The following is an 11,809-nucleotide window of genomic DNA, read 5'->3' as shown; positions in this document are numbered from 1 at the left end:
CAATTTCTATGTTTAATACACTGGGTGCACACGAGGTGTTACATTTTATGGTATCAGAGCACTTTCTAGGGAAAAAGCCTGTATGTATTGCAATAACTTAAGATGCCTTATCGTGTGAATTGTCTTGTGAGTTTCTTTTAGATTTTGCTATGATAATGTATGCGTGACCACATCGTGTGGGCCTGATCAACTCTTCCTTTGTGTAACATGTGCAGAGTTATGGTACTTCCTAGGAGGACTTGAGAGACGAATGAGGGCTAGCCTGATCCAATCCTGACTGCATTGGCTGAGATGCAGACGACTAGACAAGTCGATCAAGAGGCCATTAGAGTGGCCAATCAGGCTATGATGGACGCCGTGAGAGAGGCGAACATGAAAGCAATCGAAGACGTGCTTGAGGCGAATAGGTTGGCGAACATGACCATGATGAGGGTCATGTTGGAAGAGATGAGGACTGATTGTGTTGATGGCCAACATCCTCCGCCACTACCTCTACCCCCACCACCACAACTGCTTCCACCTAGTCACCAGGATGGGGATGGAGGAGGTGGGACGCACATTCCAGAGGACGATGGTCAAAGTTACATAGAGGGTGTTAGTCACTTCACAGGGATGATGCAACCCTTTTATGAGCCAGTGGAAGATCAGGAGACGAGAGACCGTCGGCTGAATGCTTTCCGTATGTATAAGCCACCTTCCTTTGATGGATCCTATGATCCGATAGTTGCTGCAAAATGGCTTCAGGCCATGGACAAGATATTCAGGGTAATGCAGTGTACCGACCCACAAAAGCTATTGTTTTCTACTTATATGCTGAAGGGAGATGCTCACGAGTGGTGGATGAACACCTCTCAAGCCTATGAGATGTAGGGTCATGTTATCACGTGTCCATTCTTTGAGGAGCTATTCCTTGGTAGATACTTTCGTATGATGCTCAGGAGAGGAAGCAGGGAGAGTTTGAGCGCTTGGTGCAGGGCTCGATGTCGATTGATGAATACTTTGCTAAGTTCAATGAACTGGCCAAATTTGCCTAATTGCGTATTGTTATGCCTACACCTGCATTATTGGCTTCTAAGTTTCATAAGGGACTTAATGGAGAGATAACGGATCGGATCGCTGGAGCTTCCTCTAGAGATTTTGGTACTTTGATTCAGCAGTACAAGGACATTGAGGATGTTTGTGTGGCAAAGAAAAGGAAGACTGGGGAACCTGAGGCGAAGGGAGCTAGTGGCTCTACTACTTGGAGAGATAGGAAATTTGGAGGAAAAGATAAAGGAAAGCAGCTATCTGCCAGACAAACGCCGAACCAGTTCAAGAGGACATTGACTCAGCAAAGAGGTATAGCTAGACCTCTTACCATTCCTAGATGCACCAGGTACGAGAGATCACATGTTGGGCCTTGTGCCACCGGTCAAGTTATTTGTTTCAAGTGTGGCAAGGAGGGCCATTATGCCAGAGATTGTTCTTCGTCAGCTGCTAGGGCTGCAGCGGTTCAGGCAGTTCTTTTACAGATGGTTCCTATTCCACCTATAGCGGCACCTGTCATACCACCAGCCACGGGCTGAGTTTACACCCTTGATCGTCAGTAGTCGGATAAAGCTTCAAACCTTGTGAGAGGTACTGTTTTTATTGGTGGTTGTGACGTTGATGTATTATTTGATTCCGGGGCTACGCACTCTTTCATTGCGACCCCGATTATTGTGGAGCTTGTGTTTTCCATTTCTGTGCTTTCTCCACCTTTGCGGGTTACTACCGTCACTGGAGATAAGTGTGATACTTTCTCTGTACACCATGATGTTGTGTTTCAATGGGATGGTCGTGAGTATTCGTTAGACCTGATTGGTTTGCCTACGGATAATCTGGAGATCATCCTTGGCATGGACTGGTTGTCCAGGAATTGTGTGATGATTGATTGTTGTGCGAAGAAATTGGCGATATCTCCTTGTGATTCCACTACCAGTTCTTCTCCTTATCTATCAGTGCTTCAGGCTAGGAGGGCCTTGAAAGCAGGGGCATATGGTTATGTCATGTTGGGAGGTTTGGTGAATGGGACACAAAGGAATATTACCGGCATTCCTATGGTGAGGGAATTCCTCGAGGTGTTTCCTGAGTTTCTGCCGTAGCGAGAGATAGAGTTCTCCATTGATCTTTTTCCTGGTGTGGGGCCGATTTCATTAGCTCTATATCAGATGTCTCCACCTGAGTTAGCGAAACTGAAGAAGCATATTGAGGATCTTTCTGCGAAGAACTTCATCCGGCCGAGTGTGTCTCCATGGGGAGCACTGGTCATCTTTGTTAAGAAGAAAGATGGGACTATGCGATTGTGCACCGATTACAGACTGTTGAACAAGGTGACAATCAAGAACAAGTATCCTCTCCCACACATTGATGATCTTTTGGATTAGATTAGGGGTGTTTGCGTGTATTCCAAGATTGATCTTCGGTCCAGATACCATCAGATCCGGGTTAAGCCGGAGGATGTCCCCAAGATCGTGTTTCGTTCGAGATACAGTCATTATGAGTATTTGGTGATCCCGTTCGGACTCACCAATGTATCGGCGATGTTCATGGATTACATGAACCGTATTTTTCAGCCATACTTAGATCGTTTTGTTATCATCTTCATTGACGATATATTAATTTACTCCAATAGTGAGGAAGAGCATGAGGAGCACTTGAGGACTGGGTTACAAGTGCTTAAAGAGAAGAAGCTTTATACCAAGCCTTCAAAGTGTGAGTTTTGGCTCAATTCAGTGAAATTCCTTGGGCATGTGATTTCTGCAAAGGGAGTTGTAGTAGATCCAAATAAGATTGAGGCAGTATTAGATTGGAAGAGACCCAAAACAGTTACTGAAGTGACAAGTTTCTTGGGTTTGGTAGGTTACTATAGGAGATTCATTGAGGGATTCTCTAAGATGGTATTGCCACTAACTCGCCTTACCCAGAAGGAGACTCCCTTTGTGTGGACTCACGAGTATGAGGAATGCTTTCAGGAGTTAAAGGAAAGATTGACTACTGCACCAATGTTGATCTTTCCTGATCCTGTGGAGCAGCTTGAGCTTTATTGCGACGCATCTAAGAAGGGGCTAGGTTGTGTGTTGATTCAAACTAGCAGGGTTGTTGCTTATGCTTCGAGGAAGTTGAAGCTTCATGAGGAGAACTACCTGACTCATGATTTGAAGTGGCTGCTATTGTTTTTGCCTTTAAGATTTGGAGGCATTACTTGTACGGTATGAAGTTTGCAGTATTCAGCGATCACAAGAGTTTAAAGTACCTATTTGACCAGAAAGAGCTGAACATGAGACAAAGAAGATGGATGGAATTTCTGAAGGACTACGACTTTGAGTTGAAGTATCACCTATGCAAGGCCAATGTGGTAGCTGATGCTTTGAGTCAAAAATTTGTGAGTCTATCCAGTTTGTTGATTAATGACTTTGATGTGATTGAGAAGTTCCGAGACTTGACAGTGACCTCTTTGTTTGGGGGTGCACTCTTGGAAATGGAAATAGTGAGAGTTCAAAATGAGCTGATGGAAAAGATGAAAGAGGCGCAAGTGCAAAGAGACTGCCCTGACTATGTGAAGAACCAAGATGGTGTGTCTTGGAATGATGAGGGGTTGTTAATGTTTCAGAAGAGGATTATGGTACCTAGAGGTCCGTTGACTGAGGAGGTGATGTTAGTGGTTCATAAGGCCAATTCATTATCCACCCTAGGGCTATAAAGATGTACCAGGACTTGAATAAAAACTTCTGGTGGCCGGGCATGAAGAAAGATATCGCAGTTTATGTGTCTAAGTGTTTGATATGTCAGAAAGTAAAGATCGAGCACTAGAAGTCGTCTGGTAAACTTCAACCTCTTGAGATTCCGCAGTGAAAATGGGGGAGAATTTCCATGGACTTCGTGGTAGGATTGCCTAAAACTCAGGCTGGTTGTGACTCTATTTGGGTCATTCTGGACAGATTGACCAATCATTCCCATTTTCTTCCAGTGAAGGTGAGCTTCTCTACAGAGCAGTTGGCCAAGATATAAGTTCGCGAGATTGTGAGGCTTCATGGGGTGCCCGAGAGTATCATCAGTGATAGGGACCCAAAGTTCACATCTCGGTTTTGGGAGGCGCTGCAGGGAGCTTTTGGTACTCAGTTGAGATTGAGTACAGCCTATCACCCTCAGACTGATGGACAGACTGAGCGGACCATCCAGTCATTGGAGGACATGTTGAGGGCTTGCACCTTGGAGCAAGGCTCAACATGGGATCGGTACCTACCTTTGGTTGAGTTTTTGTACAACAACAGTTTTCATGCCAGCCTGGGCATTGCACCCTACGAGGCGCTGTCAGACTCCTACCTGTTGGTCTAAGGTTGGAGATCGAGAATTATTTGGCTTGAACTTTGTCCAAGAGACTACCCAGCAGATCCAGATGATCAGGGAGAAGCTGAAGCAAGCACAAAACCGTCAGAAGAGTTACTATGACAACAAGCATCGGCCCCTGGAGTTCATTGAGGGTGAACACGTGTTTGTGAGACTTTCACCTGTCACTAGTCTTGGTTGAGCTCTCGGAGTGAGGAAGCTTAGCCCGAGATTCATTGGGCCATACCAGATTCTTAGTAAGATAAGGCTTGTAGTGTAACAACCCGTTACGTACCGGTAATGTTATCATTGCATATGGTATTAAGCGCAGTTACAATCACAGTAATTGAGTTAATTAAATTACGGGTAAACTTTTTCTTTTATTACATTCCTTTATTTAAACATTACCCATTTCCGTAATCAATTAAAACAACGCCATAATTGTAAATGCAAAACTCGCGGAAGCATAAAACATACCAAATATAATCTCTCTAAGCAATACCATTCCTTTTAGCTTTTAGAAAACACATTTTCAAAATTTAACACAGTGGTAATCGATTACCACCTTGAGGTAATCGATTACCAAAGGTTACTGTAGAAGTCAGAACCTTAATTTGGGCTCCCCTATTTTCTGGTAATCGATTACCAAGGATTGATAATCGATTACTGAACTAGGTAATCGATTACCAATGCTCTGGTAATCGATTACTTTGAAGACAGAAGCTCAATTTTTCGTTCCCTGTTGCAGGTAATCGATTACCAGTGAAAAGTAATTGATTACTATGCAGCAAAAATGACAGATGACAGCTTTTAAGACCCAAAATGAGTGGTCTAACCTACTCTTAACACTTGCTACTTTATATACACTTTACACATGTCCTAATGTAGGCTCTAAGCCCTTCCATGATGCATATTCATAAATCAATGCATCATTACAACCATTTGCAATATCATAACCATTTTACACAACCAATGGTCTATTTACAACTCAAGTCTTCCAATGCCTCAAAATACAATTATGTGGCCATGGACAATGTAAGAACCCGCACCGTTAATTAAGGTATTTAATTAATTAATTATGAAAAATAGGAAATGATTCCATAATTGACCCTAATAATTATTTATGAGGCTTAATAATTATAGTAAGTGAGTAATAATGCTGAAAGTTGTTTTTCTGACGAAAAGTGCAGATACCGGTTCTGCTAGTCGGTATAAATGCGTACCGAAAAAGTATCCCGGAAAATTAAAGTAAGTGCATGATAATTACTAGAATAATATGTAGGACTTGTAAAACGAGTTTCAAGTCCAAATAATGAGAACTGGTGATAGAAACCAGTACTGACTTTGAAAAGCGCGTACCGAAAAGGTGCTCAGAAAATTATAATAAAAACATGATAATTCTTGGAAAAATGTGTAGTTTCAGGTTCCAAAGTTTGGGATCAAAATGATAAGCGTAGCAATTTAAGCTAATACTGCGTGTTTTAATGAGTTTTGGCTATATATACTATGTCTAAGGGCACATTGCCCTAGATACCTAAATTTTGAACGTGACTTTTCTTGGAGGCTGACCAGAATAGCGTTCTTAGGCTTCCTTCTCCATTTCTTGATCAAGTAATCACCTTTGATGCTTGTTCTTCCATTTAAACACTTGGTGAGGGTGAGGGTTGGCCTTGGGACTGCATTGTTGGCTTTTTTCTGAGTTAGAGAACCTGCGTGAGGGAGTTTGAACTGCTGAGTTTTGTGTTTAAAGGGTGGGAGTCTCATTCTTGGCATTTTGATCTTCAAAGTGTCACCTTTGTGAAGAAAAACCTACTCTTGATGGTGTCATTTTCGTGCATCATGTTGAGTCAGCTTTGAGTGGCTGTTGTGAGCTCCAAGAGCATCTCCCTCCTCTGTTTTTGAGTGTGGTATGATCACCAACCTTTAACTTGAGTTTTAATGCTTAAAAATGGAAGCTTGAGGCATGTTAAGGCTAAAAGATGATAACTTGTTGTTGGGTAATGCTTAACACACCTAGAAATGCATGTTTAAGTGTTTAAAATCGGTAAAACCCCAACCTTTGAAGGATATCTTCACGAAATGCAGTTTTTGCATTCTGTTGTGAAATATCCGGATATCTGCCCGAGAAATATCTGGATATGTGATCTCTGGATATGGGATTTGGACATCCGGATATGGGATTATGGATATCCGGATGTTGCATATCCGGATATGGTCCCTAGGAATATCCAGATATTCTGGGATTTCGCAGAACAGTAGCTGTGCTGTGTGTACAGTAGGCTATTGGGGGTTTGTGGACCCTAGTTTGATGAAGTTGAACTTCTGTATTTAATGGACTAAGCCAGAATCATGGGATTAGGGCTTGTGGCTTTGTTAGAAGCTTTAAGACTTGAAAACGCAATGAAAAGGCGGTGTCTTTAATTTGTATGCATGTGGTACATGTTTATTGATTTATATTTGGTCCATATCAGATTGTGATCTGCTGTGATTGGACTTTGAGCTTGTGGCATTTGATAGCTGGCTTAGAGGTAAGCTTTCGTGTCCTCGGTTTAGCCATGTTGTGGTTCCACCATGTCCCATGGGGATATGGTATATGCATGTTGTGTTACATGCTTTTGATGTTTTGGAAATGCTGTTGAGCTATTGTATGTTAGGGCCTTATTGATATGCATGGAGGTGTTCCACCTATACGGTAAGCCTGAGTATGTAGAACATACAAGAGGGTGAGACTGTGGGTGAGGTGCAAGCGGTGTTCCTTGTACTACATGTAGGGAATAGACGTATTCCTACATTTCTCTGGCCAGTAGATAGTGATTACACACATGCCATAGATATCTGTTGCACTACATAGTTTTGGAACTGATAATGATATAAATGCTTTTTGAACTTATATTGCACATGTAAGTGAGCTTGGGGTGGAATATCATTGAGGACCCCTTGTCTTACTGAGATTTCTAGTTTAGAGATCACACCCCACGTTTGGGGAATGCTTATTTCAGGGTCAGGTAATGTTGAGACCTCAGGCGGCAGGAGGCCGGAGCTGAGTTAGATTGCTGTTATATTATGCTGACATGATTGGATGCTGGATTTGCATGCTGCTTTTATGCTTATAGCTTCAGTTTATGTTTTGGAGTTTGATGTTGAGACTTGTTGTTTACTATGTTTATTTGGTGAGCATGGGGATTGTCCATGACACATAGTATTATTATGTCTTGATTATGTCTTGAGTCTTTTGGAGTTGTAATAATGTATCAGGATATTGTCCGGATTACTTGATGTAATGCCGTGATTTAGATACACACTTTATCTATATATTGAGGTATTTCAGTATATGTCTTATTGCAATTTACATACAGGCGATATTTTATGAAATTGATTAAGTAATCAAGTTGGTAATTGATAATGACGTCATAATTGAAAAGAAAAAGAATATTCCGCATTTTTAATTAAGCACCGCTTAATACGATGTAATGTTAATATTCCGAGTATACACGAGGTGTTACAGACAAGTCCCAGGCTCACCCAAAATACAAAATAACAAGAGGCATAACTATATATCAATTTTAAATGACTTAGCATATAGTCATAAATATACAAGAGCATGGCAATATCCACATGCAACAAGTTCATAACCTAAGTCCACAATATTAAATGCTATGCTATGTACATCAAATGGAATCTTTCAATATGTCATACTCTCCAAATGCACCTCACGCTCTACTCCTCCACTAAGCGGGCCTCTTGCCCGGAGATCCACCATGCTCAGCAAAACCTGAAATGATGTCCCCAAACGCGAGGTGAGATATACAAATATGTCTCAGTAAACCAAGGGTACTAGTGGGCACAATGATCATCATATAAAATGCATCACATACAAATATCACACAACAACAACTGGGCACAAATTCAAGGACATCCACATTAGGATTCCCTTAAAGGACCCCATCAAATAACTCCCGGAATCTTCCTGGTGCCTCTCCCATGGTTGAGACGACCCCATGGCAAAACCCAACTGGAACTCCTCATGAGACCTATCCAGCGGAAGTCCTACGTTTGGATCATCCTGGTACCGCTCCCAGAGTCGGTTCCACGGAAAAACCCGACCGGAATCCCCAAAGGATATTTCCAGCGGAAGTCCAAACCAACACACATCTACTGGCCAGAGATCACAATTATATCACACAACATGTTCCAAACATGTCACACAATCATGTCAATAATGCATGAACATACATTTATACATAATCAAAGGCATTAAATCCAACCACAACCTTCCACTAGGTGTGGTGGAACACACGAGGGAATAAAACTCAAGTTCCAAAGGTTTACCTCAACTCTGAAGCCAATGCTCCACAACGTAAGCTCCAAGCTTAATTCTCCTCTATTGAGTTCGAGAGAGGAAACCTATTATGATCAATCAACATGATCATCAATACAATTTCAAGACAACCAATTCACTTTCAAAATACAATAATTCTCAACAAAACAACTTAGGCCTAATGGACAACTACATTTTCTCCAATTACATCAACCATTTTAGTCATTAAACTAAATCACCATTTATGCACTAAGGCATCACTCATTGGTTATACCACATTTTTACATCATTTTTCTTATTTCCTTCAATATGGTTGAAATCTCCCACACACAACACATCAAACATTCCTCCTTTCAATTTCACTACATCAAACCAACCTACCATCATTTAAACACCAATCACGATCATATAACATCAACTATATCATTTTTACATAATCTAACCATGTATCAACCATTGATTAAAACCATTTTTCACTTCAATTCTTCCTTCCCACTACATGGTTCGAAAATTACAAGGAACCATCCAACAAGGTTCTCAATCCAATTCAACACTTATATTCATCATATAATCCTATTATTTACATATACCAACACACAATCAATCATTCTCAACCATTGCAATTCATGTTCACATCCCACATTTTCATCAATTTTCACCAATTTCACTAAGTTACAAAATCCAATATCACTATAAATTTTATTGCATAAATCATCACAAGCAATAAATTACAAAGGGACAACACCATTAAAGGTTCCTAACTACCCCCATTCAACATACATCATTAAAACCCAAACCCATTTCTATGATTACCATGAAACTTCAAGGGGAACAAGAATTCTTACCACCAATAGCTTGCAAATGGTCCAAGAAGTGATAATCAAGCCTCCACTCAAGCCAAAGCACCATCAATGGCCCTCAAAATCCACAAAACCGCCACCCCTTCACCATGGAAGATCTCATCACACACTCACTTTCAAGACTCTCTCAAGAAGGGACACATACTCACAACCTCAATGCAAACAACTTTGATGTTGGAACTCTATTGATTTGGTGGCTAGATTTCAAGTTGGGAAAATAAAAAAAAACTCCAAAGCTTCATCCATGCAGACGCTCACGGGAGAGGAGAAGAGAGGGAGGAGAGAGAAAATGAGAGAAAAAGTGGGTCATGAGCCACTTAAGTCACTCCAATCCCTAGGTGGGTCCCACACGCGATTTAACTTTAATGAAACATCTAATTTAAACCACAATTTCATAAACTACGTATTTTTCCTGTTCGTGTCATATTTTTGTTTCCTAAAAATACTGATCAAAATTTCACGCCTATCGGTACAATTATAACGCAGTATTTTATAACGGAAAAATCACTATTCATCAAAATTTCAGAAACTTGCCTATCCACTCGATTTTTCGTTCTGAATCCATTTTCAGCCTTATTTTTATCATTTGAGGTCTTCTACTCAATTTTTCATGTCTCGGGTTACGTGTTTGGTAAATTTACCATTTTGCCCTTTTCACACAGTTTGGCCTTAATTTCCGGATTTTTACTAATCCTTCCCTTTTAACCCACATTATAGCATATAATTTCATATTTAGATTTACGAGGAGTTATATGTAGCCTACCGGCTCTCCTTGTCTCTGAACTTGGCCAACATTCATGACGTGTTTCACGTGTCCCAGTTGCAGAGATACATAGCGTATCCTTCACATATTGTGCAACTAGATGATGTGGAAATTCGGGAGAACTTAAATACTCCCGTAGGACCACTCGAGATACTCGATCGTGACGAGAAGAAGTTGAGAAGCAAGATCATTCCCATGGTCAAAGTGCAGTGTGAAGGAAGAACTCCAGAGGAGTGTACTTGGGAGCAGGATGACAAGTTTATCCGGCAATACCCCATGTTTAGGGACAAGTATGTCTCTAATTATAAATTTAAATAAATTAATTATGAGTTTAAATAAATTCCATAATTGACCTTGGATAAATATAGAGAGATTAGAATAATTATCGAAAAGGGTAAATAATGCTTAAATCGCTTTTCTGATAAAAAGTGCTGATACCGGTTTTGCTTCGTCGTATAAATGTGTACCGGTGAAGTATCCCGTTAAATTATAATAAAATACAGATATTCCTAGAAAAATATCTAGGTCAAGGATATCACGTTTGGGAGTAAGAATAATGAGCATTGATGTCAGAACTAATATCGACTACGTATAAAATGCGTACCGGCAAAGTGCTGCGAAAATTATAAGAAAAATATAACAATTCATGGAAAAAAGGCTAGGTCCAGAATATGAAGTTTGAGATTAAAATAATTAGCAGAGCTATTCGAACTAATACCGGTGGATTAATTAAGTGGACCTATAAATAGAAAATTTTCACACATCCCGAGGTCAGTTTCTGATCCCAAGGCTGATCCCCATTGCTGCCACCTTCCCCTCTTCTTAAGACTTGAGCTTTTGCATGGAACTTGATCAAGAATCCATTTTTACCCACATTTCTCCACTCTTAAGCCATTGAATCATCATCATTCCTTGTAAACACTTGAGAGCAGACTTGGTGAGGGAGAAAAATCAATTCTTGAGAGGTTCTGAACTCTGTTTGTGGGGGTTGAGTTGCTGACTTCTTGGGTTGGGAGTGTGAAGACCATTTTCACTCATTTTGGTGCTTCAAGAAGCCATTTTGTGGAGGAAATAACCTTGTTGATAGACCAAATTCGTGGCCTTATTGATCCAGAGTTGTAGGGTGGTGAGGACAGATTCAAGACACTTTCTTTTTCTGTTTTCACAAGCCTTGAGGTAACCTTTGACCATTTCCCTTGAAAGTTTATGATTATAGCTTGTTTCAGTCATTAGAAAGGGGAACTTTGATTATTCAAGTTAAAGGTTGTTAATCTATGCATGATAAGTGGTGATAAACTTCTGTTTGTGGAGACAATTGACTCAGAATCATTAAAGGACCTTTAAAACTGAGTTTATGCAGAAACTGCACGAGTTTATGCATTCTGTCTGAAAAGTATTCGAATACTTTTCGTGGAGTATTTGAATACTTGCTTGGTATTCGAATACTGATCAAGAAGTATTAGGATACTTTTCTAAGAAGGGAAGTATTCGAATACCTTAGTAAAAGTATTAGGATACTTT

The 11,809-nt window shown here is 40.5% G+C and overlaps 1 protein-coding gene across 1 annotated transcript; it reads left to right on the top strand.

Annotated features, from left to right (window-relative positions):
* Nucleotides 1–2,561: 2,561 nt before the first annotated feature.
* LOC133313141 (uncharacterized mitochondrial protein AtMg00860-like) lies at nucleotides 2,562–3,282 on the top strand. Its single transcript, XM_061514463.1, has 2 exons — nucleotides 2,562–3,090; nucleotides 3,209–3,282. The coding sequence occupies exons 1-2, from the start codon at nucleotides 2,562–2,564 to the stop codon at nucleotides 3,280–3,282; spliced, it is 603 nt and encodes a 200-aa protein (XP_061370447.1).
* Nucleotides 3,283–11,809: the final 8,527 nt, after the last annotated feature.

Source organism: Gastrolobium bilobum, unplaced genomic scaffold, assembly GCF_033153095.1.
Source record: "Gastrolobium bilobum isolate Gb01-03AN ecotype WA unplaced genomic scaffold, APGP_CSIRO_Gbil_v1 utg141403, whole genome shotgun sequence".
NCBI lineage: Eukaryota > Viridiplantae > Streptophyta > Magnoliopsida > Fabales > Fabaceae > Gastrolobium > Gastrolobium bilobum.
This window is presented reverse-complemented; position numbering and strand designations above follow the sequence as displayed.